Genomic DNA, 25,712 nt, shown 5'->3' on the forward strand with positions numbered 1-25,712 from the left:
GAAAATGAGATGGGAGTTTTTTGACATACCCTAACTGTACTGACCCGGATTACACAGAGTATGCATGCACATCGCAGAGCTAGACGAGCATTTGAGGTTAAAAAGCATAAAAATTGTTTGAAATGGCTGTTTTTGGAGTACCTGAGCAAGGTACAGTAATGTCCAAAAATTGTCAAGACGCTTGCGCTTTTGCATGTCTGCTGGCTGAGAGAAGAATATTGCTTGATTGGAAATCAAGTAAACCACCCTTAGTTTCACTCTGGCTTAGTGATGTGATGCTGTTTTTGAAATTGGAAAAGATAAAATGTTCTCTTAGAGGATCAACTAAACGTTTTTATTTAGTATGATCTCCATTGTTGTCATATTTTGAAAGGGGTGTAACTCTACCCCCAAACTAAAACTAAAATTAACAGGGTAAGTAAAAAGGCCTGGACGCACTGTAATGGTTAACACATTCAGACATAATAGGCTAATATATATATATATATATATATATATATATATATATATATATAAATATATAAATATCTTCCTTGGCTGAGATCATTTAGAGCCCTTTTGAAGCTGCATTTAAACTGAATTTTGGACGTTTACACTTGCAGACACCATAAAAGTCCACTATGTGGAGAACATTCCTGAAATGTTTTCCTCAAGAAACATAATTTCTTTACGACTGAAGAAAGACAGACATGAACATCTTGGATGACAAGGGGATGAGTAAATTATCTGTAAATGTTTGTTCTGGGAGTGAACTACTCCTTTAACTTCTATGGCATGTTCTTTTACAGGCACACAAACAATTAGACAAAGGTTTGCAGGGATAAAATAGGACTACAGGTTTATCAAAACTCTCCTTTTATTCTGCACTTCAGAAACAGTCATCAGAACAAACGCTTGTAGTGAAACATTAAGCTCAGTTGAGTTTATCAAAGTACTTGAGTTTGCCTGCGGGGTCTGGAATAATCTGTGCGAAAAGAGGAAAGATACGGAGAGATACGGTTATCTCTGATCAGACACACAAACACACATACACAGAAACACAAACACACACACACAGAAATCTTACCGTATCACTGCCGGGCTTCCATCCAGCTGGACACACTGACATCAGAGAGACAGAGACAGAGTCAATAACACCAAAAGCAAACCCTTACAATTATGTCATGCACACTCATATATTCAATATGGGTGCTATGAGATACGTACATTACAACATTCTTGTGGACAATGCCTGTTAGAATTAGAGATTAACTAATACTGATTCACATGTCACTTTGTCAAAACTCCAACTGCACATTTTTTTTTACATTTCTATTATTTCAACAGTCATACGTTCATGTACATTCCAAAAAATAAATAATTTTATCAAAATCTTTTTTCTACTTTAGATATTTTTTAAATAATAAAAAGATTTCTCCTGTTAGTTGAGTGTAAACATTTGCTTCCATTGATTCTCAATTAAGTCTCTTAATTTTTCCCCCCATTTTACATTTTGGACAAGCTACTGTATGTCATAACTGTAAATAAAGGCATAGATATTTCAGAAATTATTTAAAAATAATTTCTAAGATAATTCACTTCATCTGAATATGCTCCTGAAGCAGTGTTATTTGACATAAGCAAGAAACAGAAAAAAAAAATTAAGACTTAATTGAAAATTAATGGAAAGCAAATGTTTACACTCAACTAAGAGGAGAAACCTTTTTATTATTTAAATTAGTATATATTATTATAGTATTTATTAATATTTTAAATTTTACTTAGCTTTTATTTTTGTGTCTTCAGTTTTGATTTTAATTTAAGTTAAGAATTTTTGGTATGTACTTTTGTCATTTTTTTTATATTTCTATATAGCTTTAATTTATTTTTATTTCCATGTTAGCTTAAATTTATTCAGTTAGTTGCCAAAACAACATTTCTAATTTCCCTTGATGTTTTTAAGATTTTTCTAATATTTGTATTATAGGTATTGTATTGTAATTGTTTTTATTTTATTTCAACAATTACCAAAATCCATTTTAAATAGTTCTAGTTAATAATAAAAACACTGCTCTGAATGTAAAGTGACAGGAAAACTCATTGACTACAGTTCTGCATAGCCAATATTTTTTTTAGTTAAAGATTTTTAATTTTAAATTAAATTACATATACACACACACACACATAATTTTATTTTATTTTATTTTTTAAATCTTAAATTATTTTCATCCAAATATTGTTAGGATTAAAATAGATTAAACATTTATGTCCGGTTTGGTTTCACAGACAGGGTTTAAACTAAACCAGGATTAGGCCATTGTTCAATTATGACATTTAAGTAATTTTTTTTATAAACGTGCCTTAGAAAAAAACATTACCAGTGTGCATCTAAAGACAGAAAACAGAGGCACTAATATATTTTAAGATCAGTTAGTGCAAATTTCTTTCAGTTGAAACAGCTCAGACTTACATTTTAGTGTAGGACTAGGCTTAAGCCTTGTTTGTGAAACCAGGGGTCAATGTCATAAATCAAAGTTTTAACACTGGCAGCCCTAGTAAACACTGTTCCAATCTATTATTCAGATTATAACTTTTTATACATTTTTTTTAATGTGTCACTAGTGTGTCAGATTAATGATTTGAAAAGACATTAATGCAAGATGGGAAATGGTTAATAAATGCAGTACCTTCTCCGTGTTTATCGGTGTACTGGAAGGCCTGCACCAGTCTGAGGGTCTCATCAACCGAGCGTCCCACCGGCAGGTCATTCATGGTGATCTGCCTGAGAACACCTTTATCGTCGATGATGAATAGACCTCTAAAAGACAGCAGATGATAAAACCATTACCACATAATTTAGCAGGCAAGTCATTGATGTAATATCAGAATACATGCTTTAAAATCAGGGTCCTGATTTTGCACTGAACATCTATAACTTTTTTGTTTGTTTACAATAATAAGGTCCAATAGGGCCCATAAATGACAAGCCCTAGGTTCAGTACCGAAGCGTGTGCCCTTGATCCTCAAGAAAGACGCCGTAGTCTTTGGATATCTGATGCGTGAGGTCAGAAAGAAGAGGGATTTTCATTGGTCCGAGACCTCCTTGTTTTCTGGGTGTGTTGATCCTGATAAAAACAAATCAGCTGTGAGTGTATTCACAGTCCTCACTTATATAAGAAATGAGAATTAATCATCTCAAAGTCCATGTTTAAATGTCTATGTGGATAAAATGTGTTCTCACCAGGCCAGGTGAGTAAACTGAGAGTCCACCGAGCAGGCGACCACTTCTGCGTTGATGGCCTGAAACTCGTGCACACGATCGCTGAAGGCGATGATCTCAGTAGGACACACAAATGTGCTGTGGATCAACAGAACCAGTTGTTTAAAAGTTTAGAATAATTAAGTGTTTCTAATGTTTTTGAAAAAGTATCTTCTGCTCACCACGGCTGCATTTTTTAAATCAAAAATACAGCAAAAATAGTAATATTGTGAAATATTATTATAGAACAGTTTTCTGTGTGAATATATTTTAAAATGTAATTTATTCCAGTGATGCACAGCTGAATTTTCAGCATTATTACATCACTGTCACATGATCCTTCAGAAATCATTCTAAAATGCTGATTTCTGCTAAGAAAAAGGAAATGTATACTTTTAGTCAAGGACAAATTAAACAAATTGAAAATGACAGTAAAGAAATTTATACTGGAACAGAAGATTTCAAATAAATGCTGTTCTTATGAACTTTCTATTCATCAAAGCACCTGAAAATAAAATGTACCACAGTTTCCACAAAAATATGAAGCACCACAACTGTCAACATCGGTAATAGTCAGAAATGTCTCCTGAGCGGCAAATCAGCATATAAGAATGATTTCTGAAGGATCACTGGTAGGCCTGGGAATCGATTCCAAAAATAATCGATTCCTTGATTCCGAGGCGTTGGGAATCGATTCCGTCGGGGGAATCGACTCCCCATTCAGAGCCATTTTCAGTTCAAACAATGCTTATATGGGCGCCTCTCAAGCGAACGGCTGCATCATACGAAGGCTGCATATCTTGGCTGCTGTCATCAAACGTCGCTGAACGTCGATTCACGAAAATAAACTGAATGAAAGGAGTCGGTACTGAGCATATCTGAGTTTGAAGATGCAGCTTTGCTCGCTAATAGTGATTAGAAGTCTGATTCGTTTCCACAAAAAGGTTCTTTTGGATAGATCGTTTTAATGAACCAGTTCAAAAATGATTCAGAAGTTATTTTACGGTGGAACTGGCTTATGTTGTCCACATGAGCGCTGCACAAAAGAATAGATTATGACGTGATTGAGGGTCTTGATCCTATTTCCATCTTAAATAAAATGCTATTTTTAACCTTTCAATCAGCCTGTGATCATTTTGAAAGCACCGAGAGCACAGATAAGTGGCGGAGAGCGAGCGTCTGACTGACAGATAAACCACAAGCTCTTATAGCAATGTTGTTGTTAATGTTCTGGTTATTTTGTTTCAGTGTACAGTTTGTTAATTTTGTGGAACGCATACGGTTGAAGTAACATCATTCAGCTGAACCGTACACGTCTTGTTTCATTCATGCAATAAACGCATGTACACTGCTGTGGGCTATAACTAATTTCATGGGCAACGCAGATAAAAAATAATTTAAATACAGAAATGTATCATAATTTATAAAAACAAAGCTTCATATTATGAAAAGGTTACTTTCTAAGACTTTTATATCCTACAGTGATGGCGAAATTAGGTTCCTCCAATCTAAAAAAACAAGAATCGAAGAAAAATCGAAAACAACAGTGAGGAATCGAATCCCATCGATTCCAGAACAAGGAATCGGACTCGATTCCAAAATTTTCAGAATCTAACAGCCCTAATCACAAGCACTGAAGACTGGAGTAATGATGCTGAAAATTCAGCTTTGAGTCACAGGAATAAAATATGCTTCACAATACATTCACATAGAAACCAGTTATTTTAGATAGTAATAATATTTTACAATTTTACTACATTTACTGTATTTTTAAAAATGCTGTCTTGGTGACCATAAAAGACTTCTTTTAAAAAATCTTAATGATTCCAAGCTTCTGATAGGTGATTTGTCACCTATCAATCATTCAATCATTTCATTTTAAGAATCACTAAGGTTAATGTAGTTAGAGCATACTCACAAGTCCAGAGGGTAGAAGAAGAAAACCAGGTATTTTCCTCTGTAATCTGACAGTTTCAGCTCCTTAAACTCGCCATTGATAACAGCTGTTCCTTCCCAGTGTGGTGCTGGTTTTGAGACTGAAGACAGAAACATATCACACCATCTATCATTAATGCAGGTATTTTAGTGCATAGGCATGTATGTGAGCTACTGTCTCTTTAAGAGATTCAGTAGCATGATGAAAAAAAATTGTATTGCATCCAAGTCAATCATGACGTGTCCTTAAAAGCTGCGCACTTTTATACACCACACAGACCAAAAACAGTTAAAAAAAAAAAGACCTGAATTACACAAATAAACAGTGCATGTTAACATCTCAAACACTGATGTGTATTAATTATTCTGATATTGCATCAGATGAACTATCACGCAGACAAAATAATGCTGACAATCCATCTGGAACAATTTATGCAACAGTTATTTTTTCAAAGATAACTTTTATAGCAATAAAAGACGTTCAATTCAAATCCGTCCATTTTTTCAAATAATGCTAACATGCTAATAGTAGTACGTGGTGACAGCTGTTAGAGATATATGCAAAATAACATTCATTTACAATGAATAAACATTTAATTATATATATTTAAGATCAATTTTTGTCATTTAAATAAATGCACGAAACATGCATGTGATTTGCATATGCATAAATGCGCAAAACGAACTTTTGGCTTTGCTCAGGTGTAGGGAATGATCAGAGACGGGGACGCGGAAAGCCTCTCCAGGATAAACGTGTCCGCCGGCGTAATTATAACACTCCTGCTCCTTCTTCCCGTCTGCACCGTCACACACAACCGATTCGGTGAGTAAAAGCAGTGCGCAAACCAAGCCGAGCCATTCTCGGGGCGTTTTAATGCAGCTACTGACATCCATTGCTGAGTCTTGCAGGAAGCACGTCTCTCTTCGCTTGATTATTATTCCTCCTTCTCCCGCCGCGCACAGACCTCATCGATCTGTATGACAATCGGATAGACTGCAGCTGCATTCTATTGAGCGGGTCTAACGGCGATGTATATGATGTAGAGATCTGGGGTTTCCGCTCCAGCGCGCCATTACGAATAATTTATTTATTTATTTATTTTCCTCCATTAGAATTCATCTGTCACATCATTGAATAATTCATTAATTTATTTTTTAGGTATTTTTTCTTCAAGTTTTCAATATTGGTTTGAAAACTTGAAAACGATTGGCAAATTTACTATTTAGTATAAAGTATATTTACTCTAAAGTTTAGTTTAGTAGTGTTTTCTTAAGAAAAGAAAAGTCTGTCAGTGTTGCGGTCATCCGGTCACACAGTGGCGCAGCAACAGCAGTTCTGTATATGATCGTCACTTCCGCTGCTGTCTTTCAGGACGGTTGCACCTTGGCGGGAGTTCACCGGATTAAAACATTTTAAACCTTGTAATTGGTTAGTATTGGTCATAAAGCTTTTATTTTATGATTTATCATCAATTCTTAACATCTGCTGAAAGTTATGTTATAATATACGTTATAATAATCCGAGTTTGTCTCAGCGCGTGTCTCTTTGTTGCGGTTAACGGGTTTTCCTTGCGTAACTCGACGGAGCCCGTATGAATATGCAATTTGTGTTTATTATTTTATGAATATAAATCGTATTACATGTTCTTTGGAGATCTAGAATGCTCGATCGTCTACGTTACACTGGTTTTGATGGTTATTTTGTTGATTTGTCAGGAAGTTCGCATAGCAACTCGATGCGTGATGCTATGCTATTGCGTTTGAGGTAACGTTAACGCTACTGCGTCTTGCTTTATTATAGTTAGGCATGTGTATTAATTATTGAATTATTAAACTTCACATTCATAATACTCTCAGAGAAATTAACAAAAATAGGTGTTGTGATAGAAATGTGAGATTTGAATGCACTCGTGTGACGCGTTGTGAAATCGGGATACAATCTGCAATAAATAAAAAACACATTTATCTCCCCTTTTTCACAGGAAAGCTTTTCTGATACTCGTCCTTGCTGAAACGCCATGGCCGACAGCGATGACGAGTACGACCGCAGACGCAGAGACAAGTTCCGCAGGGAGAGGAGCGACTATGACCGATCCCGGGAGAGAGAGGACCGCCGCAGAGATGACTGGAATGACAGGTGAGAAAGAGGGAATTAATCTTCTGAACGAATCACATTTCAAACAACTATAATTGGATACTGGAAAAATAAGTTTAAGAAATGGAGCAGAGATGTCTTGTCCACTTGCGGTTAGATATTTTTCAAGCACAAGGCCTTCACCATGTCTTGAACACTTGAGGACAAAAATATTTTTTGTTGTATTAAATCTGTGCATATACACGCATTCTCTCCTAATCCCATGCCTAATATGCTAAAAACCACATTTTTGGGATATTGCATGAAATGCTAAATGGAAAAGCCAAGATGCTATGTAAACAACCCCTAAGACAACATGCATAAACTATGATGGAAACGCTCTTACCAAATAAATTGCAGCAGCTTGGCCATATCTGATTATTATCCTTTTTAATGTCTATGTTGGTTACGGCCCTGATCGAGAGACTTGTATGCTTGCATATTTTTATATCTATTTTTTTTTGGTTGTCGTTTACTGGCGGCCCTCGGCTAGAGAGTGGGACAGAGGCCGTGAGCGGCGCAGCCGAGGGGAGTACCGTGACTACGAAAGGGGCAGACGAGAGAGATTTTCCCCTCCACGTCATGACATGAGCCCCCAGCAGAAGCGCATGAGGAGAGACTGGTAAGAACAACTGTGTTCTTAGGGAAGAGATTGCTTTTAAACTTATGTTTTGAAACTTAGCAGGCTGGCTTGCTGTCTCCCACCTACATTGGCAGTATCCTAATTATAATGTGACCTCACATGTGACCAAAATAAAATGAATTGTTAAATCTGAGTATATGTTAAAAGAGCAATTAAATTGCTAATGTTATGCCTTCACTTGATTTAACATCATTTAAAAAAATATTAATATTTATATTATATATACTTATATATATATATATAGAAAAATTAAAGCAGATGAGACAGATTTTCTAAAAAAAATAAATAAATAAAAGGGCTATAGGGCCATATCATTGTAAATATTTTAATAAATCATTAAATTCAATAAGACATGTTATTTTGTTGGTTATTGTTCTGTTTTAAACCATGAAAACAGAATCCCAAAATTTAAATGGAAAACATGAAAAGTTAAACAATTTAAGAAAATAAAAATAATTTCATAGGACCCTAAGAAGTCTTGCTGAATCTTTAATAAATGGTTATTAGATGTTTTGTTAATTAGACATGCTTTTTTAGTGTCAAATTTAATTTGACCATTAAAATGGAATCCAGAAAAATTAAAACAGGAAAAAAACAGAATTTGGGAGAAAACAAAATGATTTACTCCAAGCATAAAAATAAAAAGCGCACACACGAGTAGTGAGGAGTGTCTGTGATGTCCTAAAATACACTACCAGTCAAGTTTTTGAAGTCAGGTTTTTAATGTTTTTTTTAAAGAAGTCTCTTCTGCTCGCAAAGCCTGCATTTATTTCATCCAAAGTACAGCAAAAACAGTAACATTGTGAAATATTTTTACTATTTAAAATGTTAGTTTTCTATTTGGGTATATTTTAAAATTATTTTATTTTATTCTTGTGATCAAAGCTAAATTTTCAGCATCATTACTCATTTCTATGCTGATTTGCTGTTCAAGAAACCTTTATTATTAATATTTAAAACAGTTGAGTACTTTTTTTTTTTTTTTTTTTCTCTCTCCATGTGACTAGAGTAATGGCGCAAAAAAATCACAGGAATAAATTACATTTTAAAATATATATTTAAATAGAAAACAGTTATTTTAAATAGTACAAATATTTAAAATGTTTTGTTTTTGCGGTAGTTTGGATCTGCTTGGTGAGCAGAAGAGACTTCTTTAAAAAACATTAAAAATCTTACTGTTCAGAAACTTTTGACTTCCTATGTAGGCAGCTCTCTAAGTTATGAAACAAAGCCAAAGAGATCAAATGCCTATATAAAAAATCTCCACTCTTCTCAGGGATGACCATGGAGGTGACCCTTACCATGGTGGCTATGATCTGGGTTATGGAGGTGGTGGAGGACCCAGCTACGCCCCTCCACAGCCATGGGGTCACCCAGACATGCACCTGATGCAGCCCCATCATGGAATCCCCATCCAGGCCAGGTGAGCAGAAAGGAAACGAGCAGCTCTACAGTTCGCAATTCCTTTGTGTTTATCGTGTTAACACCACCTTCTCTTCGGTCTTCCTTCAGGCTGGGAAACATCCACGATATGGATCTTGGGCCTCCCCCTCCTGTGATGAAGACCTTTAAGGAGTTCCTGCTGTCTCTGGACGACTCTGTGGATGAGACGGAGTCGGTCAAACGCTACAATGAGTACAAGATAGATTTCAGGCGTCAGCAGATGCAGGACTTCTTCCTGGCCCATAAAGATGAAGAGTGGTACGATAACAGTTGCTGTTTTTGCCTTGGTGTTTTGTTTGATAGTGTTTGTGCATTAAGCTAGTGATCGAGAAACAAGTCCTGCATCTGTAGTTTGTAAATTGCTACAGTGAATTGTGTTTTCAGAGTGGAGCACTGTTTTAAAGTTGTAGTTCATCCCAAATTTTTTGCTTGAACTATTTCTTTAAATCTTGAGTGCTTGATTTATCTAATGTCTACTATCTCATCAGTTTGTCTCCACAGCGACTGAATTGGTCTCATCATTGACTTGTTGCCTGTGTTTTTAACGGTCATTTCATTTCAGGTTTTTGCATATTGATTTTTGTTTTTACAAATTAACATCCTTCTTCCCTCCATCACCACAAGGTATTGGAAGATGAGAAAAGCTCTTGGACCCATCGCAGGAGTCGCTGTTAGCTAGTCAGGGTTTGCACTGCGCACAATGCAGCTGCCATTAGAATCCAAGTACCAGGGCTTTTAGCTAGACAGTCGAGCACTCACAATCCAAATCAACCGTCGCGTTCACGGAAAGATTTTTTTTATTTATTTTTTTTTCTGTAGTGTGTGATGCCTTTCTTCCTTTTTTTTTTCATTTTTGATATTTGGATCAATCAAAAACCTCCCCTTCCCCAAAAACGCAGAAATGATGTGTATGCACACACACCTCTGAGAAGACCGCTCTCAGTGTAAATGTGTTGTAATGCGGGGAGTACATCAGGTAAATTTAGTGCACACAATGGAAAATGTTTCACCCAACTGTTTTGACTCTCGTTTCTTAATAATGCATCAGTTTCTATTGTTGTTTCACGTCTTATTTTTGTTTCTTCTACTTTGGTGGTGAGTCTAACTTGCTGTATTACACACATTCAAACATACGTTTTGTTTATATCATGTGTAGTAAGACTGACAAAAGTGCACTTAAAAATTTAGCTGACAAATTGGTGTCAGAAGCTCTTCAAAATCTAGTGTGCTGCCTTGCTGAATACTGCCTAAATATGCAGCTGCCTTCTAAGACAGCATCGTAACTGGAATGAAAGATTTTAAGTGAATGATTTGGAACGCTCTACATCTGCAGCAGTATGCACTCAGTTGAATTCAATGCAGTTTGACATTAACATGCTAATCTAATATTTTACACACATGGACGTACACAAAATACATTTTGTTTTTGTGGGGTCCTAAAGTCTTTAATTTAGTTGGATCAAATTTAATCCATAAGTCTTATTGTACAAAAATTTTTTAAGAGGTCTTAAATTTGGGGACAGAAAGACCAGAATTCACAGAATGAATTTGCATTTTCAATAAGTCTTCTTGTTTTTTGTTTAGACCAGTGTGAAAATTGTCCCGTTTTTACCTTGCAAACACGCAGAGCTGTAAATGTGAACTGGTGGATTGATAAGATAATGCATTATAAAAATGTAAAAGATAAAATGTATTTAATTAATGATTTATTGATAGTAATTGTTCAAATTAATATAATGAATACTTTTGACTCATCCTTTCTTTTTTTTTTTTTTTTTTTTTTTTTTTTATATAAATGTTAAGTATCATTTTATAAAAAAAAAAGCTTTTGTAAAAACTTGTATCTAAACTGTAAATTTCAGTCATTTTACAGTTTAATATGTTACCATAGACATTGCCCTACCCTGCACTTGTGGTATTCATTTTATTTGTGCAGGTCTTAAGGCCATTGCACACTGAGTCTGAAATTTTAGTCCGAAATTTTTGCACGTTAAAAAATAAATCAATTATACATGCTGCATCCGAAACTTTCATCCGTCATAAAAAAAATTTCGGATCCAGTTTGATTTTCTGTAGCAAGCATTTTGATAGGAAAGGATGACGAATATGGGGAAAAAAAAAAACGAAAACGCATATGAAAATTTCTAACTCAGTGTGCAAGGATCTTTAAAAAGGTCTTAAAAAGCCTTAAATTTGAGCTTAAATATCCTGCAGATACCCTTGAAAAAACAAAAGTCACAAATGCTATTGATGTATGTTTTCTTTTTTTTCTTTTTTTGTTTATTTTTTTCTATTGGGGTAAATAGAAATTCAAAAAGTTTATCAAACTGTGACAACTTCCACTTCCATTAGCCCTGGAAATGTGGAAAGCGTCCACCAAGTAAATCTACTTCTATCATTTAATTTTGGAAGGATACATGTGATGCTGTCTTAGAATCTAGCTATAAGAAGGCATCTTAGAATGCAACAAAACTGTGCTTCTTTCCTTTTGCAACAGCCTTCACATTTGGAGCATGTTTATGCTGCCTGTTTAGGCAGCTCACTAGTTTTAGAATAGAGCAACAAAGTCATATGACAGAAAGTGGGCCAATTTTGTGGGATAATGGGTTGTTGGGTCAATTTAGATTTATCAAAGCACTTTTAGATCTGTAAAAGGCAGGTTATAACTAGCAGGTCTCTTGGTGACTTGTGTGATGTTGACTTTAAAAATGGTTGCTAACGTGCTTTCTTTTCCTCCCCCAAACACCCCATTTGTCCCTCTTTCTCCTTTCTGTCTGCCTGTCAGGTTTCGTTCAAAGTACCACCCGGATGAGGCTGGGAGGCGTAAAGCAGAAGCCCATAGTGCTCTACAGAACCGGCTGAACGTCTACATGTATCTGATGGACAATAACTCATTTGAATCTGTCTCTTTAGACATTGAGCATGCTCCACAAATCACCAAGATTTTAGATGCAGGTATAGAGAAGTGCTTTTTACTTGCTAGATCCAATTTTCTAAAAAGTGAAAAATTGTCCATTGGTAATGATGAAAAACTTGCCATTTTCTCAAAGCATGTGTTTCGTTTGTCTATGTTAGCTGTGATAAAGATGGAAGGAGGGACGGAAAATGACCTGCGCATCCTAGAGCAGCCCAACGAGGAAGAAGAGGAGCGAGAGCGACTGTCATCTGGTGGACCTGGTTCTGAACCTCCTAAACGGGACGAGCCCAGGCCCGTGGATGTTGAGCGCAAACCCTCGACTGAAAAAGACAAGATGGTGAGTGAATGTTGCATAATGGAGTAAAGGATCATGCGTATTTATAAAGATAAATAGAACAATAAAAAATATTCTAATAATTAAATTGGGAAAAATAAAGTGAAGCTAATGCAAAGTATCGCTACTAAAGTATTACAAAGTATACTACACTTTTACTATAGTAAAACTATAATAAACTATATACTGTTTTTATAGCTACTGCCTTAATGGTTTAATGTTTTCTACTGTTAAAAAAAAACCAAACAGATTCTGATCTTAAGTGATTCGCCATACACGCTCTGAAGTCCAGAACTGAATTAAATATTTTGCAAACCCACACCGAAGTCCCGATCGGAATCAAATGATTTGTGAGCCACGCTGTAAAGTTCTGATCTGATTAATGATTCGCAAACCATTTCAGATCAGGAATCATTTGACTTAATCGTAACTTTGCATATCGTTCATCGACAAATGATTCACGATACATGACCCAATTGGAGCGCTTCGAAACAGTGAATTATTTTGCGACGCAATGGTTTAACTGATTCAGAGTTTAGAAAAGCTTTGTTTCACCCATCACTGTGCTTTTCAAAATCATTACAAGTGATCTTGAAATTTGAAAAAGAATGGCTCTTAATTTTTTTGCTAGTGAATCACTTGAAAGGAATGATTAAAGTCAAAAGTTTGAATCAATCAGACTGTACCAGCCTGAAGGACTCACTCAATCGATTCAGTTCATCTATTCCTCTTTTCACGTTTTTAGCCATGTTTACATGACACACTAGTTTACTAGGCTCACTAGTTTTATGACACTGACTGAAAGAAGCAAAAAAGTAAACTTTTACGTGAAAAGATGTGCTTATTAAAAAAATTGAAACACTTATTTCATAAATGCTTTGTCTTTCAATAATTCAAGCACTTTTCCAGTTCTTCTTCAGGAATATAATTAAGGGTTTTCGAGGCTGTAAATTTCAAAAAATCAAATTCAAGTACTTTAAGCACTTTAAGCACCTTGTACAAACTCTGTGTGTCTATAGGTTGAGGGTGATGAGAGCACTGAGAAGGATGCAGCCGCTTCTGCGGGAGGAAGTGAAGGTGAGGAGAAGACGGAGAAAGAAACACCTGCTGAGCCAATTCCAGAACCCAAGAAGGTTAGTTTAGTTCTGTCACTTTGGGTAGCTGATGTACTTTCTGTTGGATCAGACTGTTTTGTAACTTTTATAGATGTTAGCACATTAATTGCAATCTGGTGACTTTCTCTCTTCAGCTAAGTAAGAAGAGGAAGAGGAAGCACAGCGGAGACAGTGAAGATGAAGCCAGTGCATCTGACAGCGAATCTGATTCTGACTCTGACTCAAACTCTCACTGCTCTGAGAAACCCTCAGAAAGGGAGCAAGAACCTGACGAAGGAGAGGATAAAGAGGAAGAGGAAGAAGAGGAGGGCGAAGGTCAGTGTCAGGGTTTCTGAAAATGAATCATCCGTGTCAAAGCGTAATGTTTGTGACAGTTGTGTTTGTGGTGTTTTAAAGCTGCTGATGTGAAGGAGCGGACAGAGGAGCAGAAGGAAAGGGACAAAGAAAAGGAGAAGAAACCAAAGGACGATCAGCCTCCACGGCCTCGACCTCTTCACAGGACGTGCTCTCTCTTCATGAGGAGCATCGCTCCAACCATATCTAAAGCGGAGATCGTCGCTGTAAGTGTGCATGCAAAACAATGCAAATTTTTGCAGTTGTCCATGATGTGTTATCTAAAGCCTGCTACTTTCATTGCAGCTGTGTAGACGTTATCCAGGATTTATGCGTGTTTGTTTGTCAGAACCGCAACCAGAGCGTAGGTAAGTTGAAGTCGGAGACACGTTAGTTTCAAAACGCTTTAGAGCGTGCGCTGTATTTGAAATTCTTATTTTTCTCATAGCTTATTAAGGATATTTAGTGTTGCATTTTTTGGTTGAGGTGATCTGAAGTATGTATTAAAGGCCTCCGCCAGGCCTTAACCCTCTGGTGTTCTTCAGTCATTTTTGACTGAAAAGGTTGAATGGTCCTGAAAAAAAAAAAAAAATGGTACTTGTACTGATAATACTGTCAAATATGGCCATATATGAAACGAATGGGGAAACAGATTTCATCTAGTGGAAATGTTTGGTACTGTGCCCAAAACAAAATAGTACAGAAAGGTAATTTTTTAAGATATAAACCTCAAATTTGGAACACAGCTTTAGATCTATACCTTTTTCCCCCTCTTGCAGTTTCACATTATTTTTTTGCTTTTTTTATATATATATATATATATATATATATTTCATAGAAAATTGGAAAATGGATTTTAATAAAACTTTTTTTTTTTTTTTTTTTTTTTTTTTTTACTTTTTCATTTAACTTTTACTTTGAACTTAAGCGTGCTCCAATGCATTTAAAATTTAAGTTGGAAATTGTTTAGATAAACAGGATAAACTACTGCATAAATATCCTTAAAATCCCATAAAACATGACAAAAAACATTATTGAATTGAAATATAGTACATTTATTTCTTTGAAATAAAAAATGTTGGTAATTTTTGACTGCCACGTTAGTAGCACCAGAGGGATGTCATAAATGTAGTTTTCTGTATTATGTACATGTCATGAAAATTCTATTTAAATCTTAGGTTGCGTAATGTTATCTGTATTTGTGCCAATGTAAAATGTTTCACTAAATCATTTTAATACATTAAAGGAGACATGGGGAGTCTTTAAAAGGCTAAACTTTTAATCTCCGTGGTCTAGGTTTTTCAGGCGCTGTTGGGTGACCTTTGACAGAGGTGTGAACATCAAAGAGATCTGCTGGAACCTGCAGAACATCCGGGTGAGTTCCAGAATCATCTGTTTGAAGAACCACAATGTATAGCAAACGTCTCGCTCATTCTCTTCTCCTCTTCCTCTTTGAGCAGTTGCGGGACTGTGAGCTGGCTCCTGGAGTCAATCGAGATCTGGCACGTCGTGTACGGAACGTAAACGGAATCACTCAGCACAAGCAGGTCCTCCGTAATGACATCAAGCTGGCTGCAAAACTGATCCATGCACTAGATGACAGGGAGAGGCTCTGGAGCCACAAACCCAGAGAAGAGACTCTCACTCTGGAGGTATTCTCGCCTCAGGCTGATCAATTATCTTTTTTTATTATTATTACTATTATTATTGCAGTGCTGTAAATTGCGTGGCTTATATTTTCTGTTTTTATTATTTCCTGGAGCTCCCTGCTCAGAACCCCATTTTGAAGAACATCACTGATTACCTGATTGAGGAAGTGAGTGCAGAGGAGGAAGAGCTTCTTGGAAGTGCAGGAGGCGCAGACTCTGAGGAGGGATCCAAAGAGGGAAACCCCACTGAGATAACTGTGGAGAGAGATGAAAAACTTGTCAAGGTCAGGAAAAGTGTTATTTCACCCTAAAATCAGATGCAATACACACTGCCCTACATCATGCTTGAATGAAGTCTGATGTTTCTTACTAATTTGAGGGTGCTGATTCCAAGATCAGTACCCGTTTTCTTCAAGCATGTTTCAAGACATTTATTTTTGTGACCATTAAATACCCCCCCAATTCTCATTACTATAATGCAAAAAGAAAGTCAAATTCTCAGTGTCATCATAATGGGGAATTACTGTGACTAACTATCATTAAATTCAAAATTGATTTAAAAACAAACACTGAATATACACTGATTCAGAAACTTGTTCTGAAACATTTCTATGTGGCCCACTTTACAGGGTTCTTACAGGGTTTGGAAAAGTATGGAATTTGAATGAAATATTTTCCAGGTCTGGAAAAGTATGGAAAAAGACAAAGCGGAGTATGGGAAAATATTTGTGTTTCCAGACTTTTGCCCCCATTTAGTTTTTTTATAATAGAAAAGTAAGAATTTATTGAAAATAACATTGTTTTACATCAGAGGATGTGTTAAATTCCCATGCACATGTGAATAGTTTCTTGAGGGCACAAAATAAGGGACTCTATGTTCTCACTTCAAGAAAACCAATGAAAAACCCTGAGAAAATAAAAATATTTGCAGATGACTGTACTATATACCAAATATAAAGCTGAAAATAATGCTTTATGGACCGTTTATGTTAAATATTGTCTGAAATCTAGAGGTTTGGAAATTTGAGTCTGGAAAAGTATGGAATTTTGAAATGGAAAATGGGTAGGAACGCTGACTTAGGAGTGTAATGTTTTTGTCTTCTAGGTGTTGGATCGTCTCCTCTTCTATCTGCGTATCGTACACTCTATTGATTATTACAACACCTGTGAGTACCCAAGCGAGGATGAGATGCCAAACCGCTGCGGCATTATCCATGTGCGAGGGCCCATTCCACCCAACCGCATTACTCATAGAGAGGGTAAGTGCTGTACTACTTGAAGTGATTTATTGTTAAAATGCTTTCTTGTATAATACAGTAGTCAACATTTGAAGTGGATCAAAGTTAAAGTTGTAAGACAAAAATGGGAATTGTTTTGGTTTTAGGACAGCTTTGATGAAAGGTTTTGACCTACTTCAAATGTTGACTATTGTAGTTTAATGTAAGTTGATTGGTTGACTTTCTAGGGTATAAATGCTGTGGCTCTAAATATTTGTTTGTTTGAGCAGTCCAGCAGTTTAAGCTCTGACTCAACCAATGGCCAAAAGTTTAGAATGAGAATAGATGTTTGCATGGTGCAACAAATTGCAAAGAAATTACAAGAAATGAACTGATTTTGTTTGACTTGTAGTGGGTGACTGGCAGAAGACTTTTGAAGAGAAGCTGGGACCCTTGTTCAGCGTGAAGGAAACCCTGTCTGAAGATGAGGCAGCAAAGATGGGCCGCAAAGATCCAGAACAGGAAGTGGAAAAGTTTGTGCAGGCCAACACACAGGAATTGGGCAAAGACAAGTGGCTTTGTCCTCTAAGTGGCAAAAAGTTTAAGGTGTGTAATATAACATTTATTTATCGCCTTTATTTATGGGGTAGGCTTAGGCCCTGTACAGTAAAAAAAAAAAAAAAAAAAAAAAAAAAAAAAAAAATTAAGTTACTAAAACATTGGAGTACTCTCTTGCTTTGAAATTTCACATTCAATTCAATGTTACTTGACTTTCCCCCCCCCCATCATTAGTTGTGACATTTACTAGCAATTTCTGAGTGAAAATTTCCAGTGGTACATTTTTGACAAAATTGATTAAAAAAAAAATATATATATATATATATATATATATATATATATATATATATATATATATATATATATATATATATATATATATATATATATATATATATATATATATATATGAATCTCTCTCCAGGGCCCAGAGTTTGTGAGGAAACACATTCTAAACAAACATGGTGACAAGATTGAGGAAGTAAAGAAAGAGGTCATCTTTTTCAACAACTTCCTGATGGATGCAAAAAGACCCTCCATTCCAGAGATGAAACCTCCACCTCCTCCAGGCCCAGGACAGGGTAAAAAAACACGCATATATTGGAAGAAAAATGGCATTATCAGAAGTTGGAGATATGAAACATCTCACAAACGTTTTTTTTTTTTTTTTTTTTTCCCCCTTTGTATTTTTAGGAGTGCTATCACCGGGAGGTCTTCCGTTCCCACCTCAGGGTCCTCAAGGTCTCATGGGTTTTGGCCAGCCCAGACCTCCAGTTATGGGTTATGGAGGTGTGTACAGAATTGACAAAATACCTGGGTTCTCATGATCATAACAACTTTTTTACCATACTTATTTTTGGGGGGGAGTGAGTTGCACTAAGTGCAAAAAGCCTGGCTTGTTGGCAGAGGCTATTTACACGAACTCCTCCCACCAACGTGTGATTGGGTGACCAGAGTTCGAATCTGCCTTTTGCCAAGAGGCATTTTTCAATACAAATGAAGGAAATAATCAAGAAGCTGAAAATAAAGTTTAGGTAGCATTAGGGTAGGTGTAGGGAGGGCTTATATTGTCCCAATGTGTCAATATTTGCAATAAGTAGTAAAAATAGCAGAAAATCCTGGTATTTTAACAGTGTAAATAGAATCTGTAGCCATTTGCTCTTAGTGAAAATAGCGTATTGCTAAGAAAATCCTGCAATTTACAATTCTGGCCGCTGCCTTTTTATGTGCGTTGACTAAATTTGTGCAGTGATAGACAATCAAATCATTGTGGTGCACTTGTAAAACACATTTTTGAGGTATATTGAGGTGTTTTTTTGACACTTTAACAGGTGGTCCTCCTTACCCACCCAACCAGTATGGCGGAGGTGGCAGGGGCAACTACGACAACTTCCGTGGACAAGGTGGTTACCCTGGAAAACCTAGAAACAGCCGGTGAGTCTGTTGTATTTCAGTTTTGTTTTAACTGCCATTAGGGAACAGAAGTGTTATTGTTTTAGAAGCTCTTTTAGGATGTTAATGGACATAATCTAATAAAATGTCACTGTCTTTTTCAGAATGATGCGTGGAGATCCTCGCAATATCATTGAATATCGTGATTTAGACGCTCCAGATGATGTGGACTTCTTTTAGAGCTCCAGTTTTATTCTCTCCATTTTAATCTTTTTTTTTTCTTTTTTATGGTTGTCTCTGCATTTGTTTTTTTGCATTCATTCCAGAAGCTGCCCTTCACTGTCTCCTTCTGTTCATTCGTGTATTACAGTAGTGCTCCACCTGAACTCATGTCCTTTATGTTGAATGACATTGCGTGTTCACTGTTATAGATATTGAGCTTCTGCTTGTGGCCTTTTTTCTTCCAATAAAACATTGATTTTGATCCATTTCGTGTGCTGTATTGGTTTTTAAATAGAATTACAATTATGTAATTTAATTTTTTTTAGATTACATTTTCATTTATTATAGATTAAAAAACACAAAATCATGTTTACAGTAAAGGAATGTAAAATGGAAGCAAACTGTTAGCATTGCAGAGGGGTTAAAAATTGAGCAGCTTGTATTTTTGCACTTGGATGAATTTAAAAAGCCAGTTTATTTGATCCATAGCATTTTGATCTATTGCTCTTTTTGAGGTAAATTTTCCTTTGAGTGGAGGTTTTTTTTTGTTTTTTGTTCCCCCTCCCCCCTGTGTAAACTGTTCCTTTCTGGTACACACGTTACCTTTGTGCATTATGAAAGCTTTTCCAGCACTTCATGGTTGTGACAACAAATAAGAGGTCAGTAATCAACTTACACTAGTCTTATGTAAACGTTTATTTTTATATACTTTTGCGAGTTAAACTTGTAAGTAATTGCTACTAAAAAGTATTTGTCCTCAGTCTCGGAAATAAAAGAACCCTTGTGTGTCAAATTAAAAAGGTGAACTCATATACAGCTCCAAATATTAAATGCATTAGGTTGACAGCAACTCACCAGTATGTTTCAAAAGGGGTCGGATGATATATTTTAATGCGTAAGTACTGGGAACCGAGATACTGGATCATTCAGGGCAGACATGATTTAAGTTATAAGTCAAATTCTGGGCATGAATTACTGCGTTTCCCTAGTTCTGTGTATTTTTACAAAGTCCAAGCTCAGCACAACTGCATTGCTTTCAGGAAAATGAGTGAATATTTAAAGGAATCAAAGTGACTGTCCATACTGTAACGTACTGGTAATCTTCAGCTAAATGATAACTGCACGGCGTAAACTACACTACTCAGAATGTGGAAGTGAATGTTTTTAAGGAATATGACTACTCTATAAAAGAGGTTTGTTTTAAATTTGAACTATAAGCATCTGCTAATTTTGCTTCCTTTTGCTGCCTCAGAAAATGGAAATGGATTACACTGGAGAATACAGTAAAATGGAGATGGAATGTGAACCAAGGCAATCATTTCAGAGAGGTTTGTTATATCTATGTATATAACATCCCAGAGTTTTAACCACTGAGCTTCAACTGTTTATTACATTCATGTGTTAATTAAAGTTATGTTTTGTGCTGATGCATGCATTTATTGATTATACATACTGCTGGTATACAAAAATAAATAAAAGAAGTACATCATAACATTGCCAAATTAAATCTAAAATTAAAACAGGGTTTCTGCAGGTTGAAGTGAATTTATAATTAAAACAAGAGCAGTGCACTTCATTATAACAGATTTGGAGAAATGTAGCACTGCATCACTTGCTGACCAATGGATCTTCTGCAGTGAATTAATGCCTTCCCTGAAAGAACTGCAGTTGTGCTGAGCTTGGACTTCGTACTAAGGAAACGCAGTAATTCATGCCCAGAATTTGACCTATAACTTTGATCACGTCTGCCCTGAATGATCCAGTATCTTGGTTCTTAATACTTTTGCATTAAAATATAATATATCATCAGACCTCTTTTTAAACATACTGGTGGCTGTCAGCCTAATGCATCTAATATTTGAAGCTGTATATGATTTCATTTAAAGCTTTAGGAATATTCTAAGTTAAATACAAGTTTAACTGTATTGAGCACATTTGTAGGATGATGCTACAAATGTGCTTAAATTTTTTTTTAAATGCATGAATGGATCTTCTGCAGTGAAAGGGTGCCTACGACCAGCCGGAAGCCTGTAAAATAAAGTATTAATCCTCAACATTGTGTTGCATGCATGATTTAACACATAGCACTATCAATGAATCAAGGGTATGTTTTTCTGCAGGTCATCCATGTAGCAGACAAACTGGCATTCTTGTGCTGCTAACAGTCTGTGTGATTATTTTCATGGTCATGACTTCTGTCATCTGTGAGTGGATTAAATGACACAGGCTTTAGTATACAATAACACTGGCATGAATTTTTGATTTTCAAGATTAAGATTTAGGTTAACATTTATAGAATGTATAAGTCAGATTTGCATATTTATATTTTTGTGCCATAAATGAATGATTTTTTTTTCCTACTATTTTTTTCATATTTTCTAGCAGCTCACCTACAGTAGACCTGTGGTGGCACAAATAGATTTTTTTACATTTAAAATGACAAATGTTCACTCAGTGAACACGCAAATATAACAATTCATATTTATTATACCAAAAATATGGTTTTATGTTATAAAATAATCTAAACACTGCTCTATCCAGTACTTACCAGTAATTGTAATCGGATTACTTTGGTTTAAAGATTCACATCAAGAACGAAAGTTCTCAGTGCTGGAGATTTGGATGAAAAGCCATACTTCTGATCTAACCTCAGTCAAATCTGATCTTCAGATCACAGGTGAGAACTACTTTATCATCATCATCACAAATTGGTTTTAATAATGGACTTTTAATTAACAACTGCTTTTGATAGGTGGTGACCTAAAAAAGAAGGTTGCAGAGCTGCAGAACTCAGTGTTCAGCCTGAGTTCATATTTGAACATGTCTGGATCAAATAACCCGATGACCAGAGGTTGGTGCCTTGTCTTTGCCTTAACGCTACAGTTTTATTTTTTGGGAGACTGAACGGAAAAAGAAAAAATTCTGTGCACTGAAGTATCAGGTTGATTCATATTATTAGTAGTAATATTATTGTAAACCTTTGATCATAAACTGATTTGAACATTCAGCAGGACACTCTTTAAATGTCCTCCATGAAGAATGTTACATCTAAAGTCTGTCCTGGCATCTTTAATGCAAAGAATATCGTGACTCTGACAGAAAAGTCTATCTCAAACAGAATGGCTAACTATCCCTTTTTGACTTTTGAAACTGCAAATAGTCTAAGATATGATATATGCATAAAAAGCATTGATTATTTACTTATTATTTGTCCCTCTCACTCTGTAAGACATGCAAATAAAGAAGCTGTCTAATATTGAGACCCTGATGACTGGTCTTGGCTCCTCACTGAGTTCACTCGCATCCAAACAAGAAAACCTACAAAAGCTGGGTGAGCACTGGACGTACTTTTCAGTTGTGAATTTTCAACTTTAAAACAAGGATTTTTGCTGCATCTTGGCTCAAATGATGAAACGTTCTTTTTCTTCAACAGAGCGCCAGCAGGATGTGTCATGCTCACAACGTATCTTGGGTAAAACCTAAAATATATAAATGCTACTTAATATTTCATTTTTAGAAATCTTAAAAATATTTATGAATCATTCTGTTTACAGAATTGTGCTATTCCTATATTAGAGTTAATCATGGAATTTTTTCCTTTTGCCTCCAACTAAAGGGGATATGTCAAGCTCACTGACGGACCTGAAGCATTTAATGTGGGAAGTGAAATCATCAATTGCAACTCTTCATAAACTATCACTTAGCAGTAAGTAAACTCTAAATTTCATTGTGCTCAAATATATGCTGTTATTCATCTGAATATCCACTGTTATTTTACCAAAAAAGTTCACCAACAGCTCCAAAGTCATGCAGAACGTGCACCAGGAAGTGCTTCGAGAATTATAGCTTTACTTACAGTATTTGATGATGTTCAAAATAAATAAGAAGCATTGTGGGGGGTTAATATTTAGCACTCATAAACATTCATATTTGGGTAGGATTGAATGTATTTAATGTACAGTCATGGCCAAAAATACCCTTGCAATTCTGTCAGAAAATGCAACAATTTCAGAAAATTGTTCCGATTGCAAATGTTTTGGTACTCACGTGCTTATTGTTTTTGTTTGCAATGCAACAACACAAAAAACAGAGAAGAAAAGTCAAACTTCATCAAATTTCACACAGAACCCAAAAATGGACTGGACAAAATTATTGGCACCTTGTCAAAATTGTAAGAAATAATTGCTTTTCAAGCATGTGATGCTCCTGTAATTTGTATTTAGACACACCTGTGGCAAGTAACAAGTGTGGGCAATATAGTAATCACACTTGCAACCAGTTAAAATGGAGAAAAGTTGACTCAACCTTTGTGTTGTGTGTCACTGAGCATGGAGAAAAGAAATAAGTGTAAAGAGTTGTCTGTGGATTTGAGAGAAAAAATTGTGGAAAAACATGGACATTCTCAAGGCTACAATCCATCTCCAGAGATCTTAATGTTCCTGTGTCCACTGTGTGCAATATCATTTAGAGGTTTACAGCCCATGGCACTGTAGCTAACCTCCCTGGACGTGGACGGAAGAGCAAAATTAATGAAACATTACAACGAAGTATTGTTCAAATGTTGGATAAAGGACCCTGATTAACTTCCAAACAAATCCAAGCTGATCTGCAGACACAGGGTACACTGTAAAAAATAAAAAACACAATTTGTTGAGTCAGCTTAAAATAATTTGTTACCCTGCTCCCTTAAAATTTTAAGTTCAGTCAACTAAAATAAGTTTATTCAACTTGAAATGTTACGCTGTACTAAGTAACAACTTAGATATCTGTGTTTGCTAAACTTAACAGATGGGTAAGTAACCCAGCTGCCTTAAAATTAAGTTGATTCAACTCAAATATCTAAGTTGTCACTTAGTATAATTTAACATTTCAAGTTGAATAAACTTTTTTTGAGTTGACTGAACTTAAAATTTCAAGGCAGCCAGGTTACACATTATTTTAAGTTGACTCAACAAATTGTTTTTTACAGTGTACAGCAGTGTCAGCTCGCACTATCTGTCGCCATCTGAATGAAAAGGGACGTTATGGTAGGAGACCCAGGAGGACACCACTGCTGACACAAAGGCATAAAAAAGCAAGACTGGAGTTTGCCAAAATGTATGTGACAAAACCACAATCTTTCTGGGAGAACGTACTGTGGACAGATGAGACAAAAGTAGAGCTTTTTGGTAAAGGACAACATGGCACTGTTTACAGACAAAGAAATGAGGCCTTCAAAGAAAAGAACACAGTCCCTACAGTCAAACATGGTGGAGGTTCAACGATGTTTTGGGGTTGCTTTGCTGCTTCTGGCACTGGATGCCTTGACCGTGTGAACGGTATCATGAAATCTGATGATCACCAAAGAATTTTGGGGCAAAACGTAGTGGCCAGTGTCAGAAAGCTGCATCTCCATCAGAGGTCATGGGTCTTCCAGCAGGACAATGACCCGAAACACACTTCTAAAAGCACAGGAGGTTCATCAAAAAATGAAAATTTGGTTGCTTTCAATTAATTGATCTGTTAGTCGTGTCTCCTTTTTTTATGTTATGTGCTGCAATAATGTACGTCTTTCGTGCTACACCATAATACATTCACTCGTTCTCTTACAGACTTACTTACGTCGGGCTGTACTGAATCTGGTTGGATCCCATTCACAAACAGCTGTTACCTGTTCTCTCATGATACAATGAACTGGACCAAAGCAAAAGACTATTGCAAAGAGAAGGGTGCTTTACTTCTAAAAACAGAAGATGCCTCTGAGAGGGAGTGGGTGCGTAACAAACAAACACACACACAAACAAACACCCTTTTCCTTAAAACCTTCCGTTCAGTCTTTCAGTGATTCTTTTATCTCCCTTCCTAGGAATTTGTTACCAGTATAGCCAAAGCACAAGAATACTGGATCGGTCTTACGGACCAGAACACAGGGCAGTGGAGATGGGTGGATGACAGTCCTTACACCATGAATAAAGCGTGAGTTGAATATATAGAGAACTGGATATTTGGTTCCCTTTGTAAGTACAGTCTGATGGAGAACTCACATTCATGACCAAATATAAATAGATCTGACATGACCCCCAGTGGGACTATGGGCATATAACTAACATAATACATGAACTACAAATGAACAGTGTAACAGGTTTTAAATCAATTTTTCAGACAATGGAGTCCTGGGCAGCCAGATAACTGGAACCAACATGGTCTGGGAGAGGAAGGAGAGGACTGTGGGCACATTACAGTATATGGGCTGCTAAATGACGCCCACTGCTCTCACAAAAAGAAGTATATATGTGAAATGAAAAAACAGGACTGAAAATATGTGACCCTGGTCATAAGGGTTCATTTTTTTTTTTTTTTAGAGAATTGAGATTTATACATCACCTGAAAGCTGAACAAATAATAAGCTTTCCACTGACGCATGGTTTGTTAGGATAGGACAATATTTGGCCAAGGTGCTATTTGAAAATCTGGAGTCTGATGGTGCAAAAAATCTAAATATTGAGAAAATCACCTTAAAAGTTGTCCAAATTAAGTTCCTAGCAATGCATGTTACTACTCAAAAATTACGTTTTTATATATTTACGGTAGGAAATGTAAAAA

At 36.0% G+C, this 25,712-nt stretch overlaps 3 protein-coding genes across 7 annotated transcripts; 2 read left to right on the plus strand and 1 right to left on the minus strand.

Moving 5' to 3' along the window:
- Positions 1 to 838: 838 nt before the first annotated feature.
- prdx4 (peroxiredoxin 4) lies at positions 839 to 6,113 on the minus strand. Its single transcript, XM_051108999.1, has 7 exons — positions 5,860 to 6,113; positions 5,157 to 5,274; positions 3,221 to 3,337; positions 2,982 to 3,104; positions 2,667 to 2,797; positions 1,067 to 1,101; positions 839 to 964 (listed from the first exon to the last, which is right to left on the minus strand). Exons 1-7 carry the CDS (start codon positions 6,065 to 6,067, stop codon positions 914 to 916), a joined length of 783 nt encoding a protein of 260 aa, XP_050964956.1. The 5' UTR covers positions 6,068 to 6,113; the 3' UTR covers positions 839 to 913.
- A 346-nt stretch (positions 6,114 to 6,459) lies between these two features.
- srrt (serrate RNA effector molecule homolog (Arabidopsis)) lies at positions 6,460 to 19,396 on the plus strand. 2 transcript variants are annotated; one of them, XM_051109848.1, is made up of 20 exons: positions 6,460 to 6,602; positions 7,156 to 7,310; positions 7,801 to 7,929; positions 9,227 to 9,373; positions 9,463 to 9,651; positions 12,179 to 12,348; positions 12,469 to 12,647; positions 13,664 to 13,777; positions 13,894 to 14,074; positions 14,156 to 14,319; positions 14,399 to 14,460; positions 15,389 to 15,467; positions 15,553 to 15,744; positions 15,855 to 16,025; positions 16,847 to 17,000; positions 17,371 to 17,564; positions 17,941 to 18,097; positions 18,210 to 18,305; positions 18,848 to 18,950; positions 19,073 to 19,396. In XM_051109848.1, exons 2-20 carry the CDS (start codon positions 7,192 to 7,194, stop codon positions 19,146 to 19,148), a joined length of 2,676 nt encoding a protein of 891 aa, XP_050965805.1. In that variant the 5' UTR covers positions 6,460 to 6,602; positions 7,156 to 7,191; the 3' UTR covers positions 19,149 to 19,396. The 2 variants fall into 2 exon arrangements, with proteins under 2 accessions (XP_050965805.1, XP_050965804.1); XM_051109847.1 differs by having other exon boundaries at positions 7,156 to 7,309; positions 7,785 to 7,929.
- Positions 19,397 to 19,695: 299 nt separating this feature from the next.
- LOC127164687 (asialoglycoprotein receptor 1) lies at positions 19,696 to 25,475 on the plus strand. Of its 4 annotated transcripts, XM_051108705.1 has the most exons (11): positions 19,696 to 19,789; positions 20,383 to 20,458; positions 21,251 to 21,334; positions 21,712 to 21,807; positions 21,883 to 21,981; positions 22,360 to 22,461; positions 22,564 to 22,602; positions 22,747 to 22,836; positions 24,722 to 24,882; positions 24,976 to 25,085; positions 25,272 to 25,475. In XM_051108705.1, exons 2-11 carry the CDS (start codon positions 20,386 to 20,388, stop codon positions 25,423 to 25,425), a joined length of 1,008 nt encoding a protein of 335 aa, XP_050964662.1. In that variant the 5' UTR covers positions 19,696 to 19,789; positions 20,383 to 20,385; the 3' UTR covers positions 25,426 to 25,475. The 4 variants fall into 4 exon arrangements, with proteins under 4 accessions (XP_050964662.1, XP_050964663.1, XP_050964665.1 ...); XM_051108706.1 differs by lacking the exon at positions 21,251 to 21,334; XM_051108707.1 differs by lacking the exon at positions 20,383 to 20,458 and having other exon boundaries at positions 19,707 to 19,789.
- The last annotated feature ends 237 nt before the right edge of the window (positions 25,476 to 25,712 follow it).

The sequence above is a fragment of the Labeo rohita genome, chromosome 5 (assembly GCF_022985175.1).
Source record: "Labeo rohita strain BAU-BD-2019 chromosome 5, IGBB_LRoh.1.0, whole genome shotgun sequence".
Classification (NCBI taxonomy): domain Eukaryota; kingdom Metazoa; phylum Chordata; class Actinopteri; order Cypriniformes; family Cyprinidae; genus Labeo; species Labeo rohita.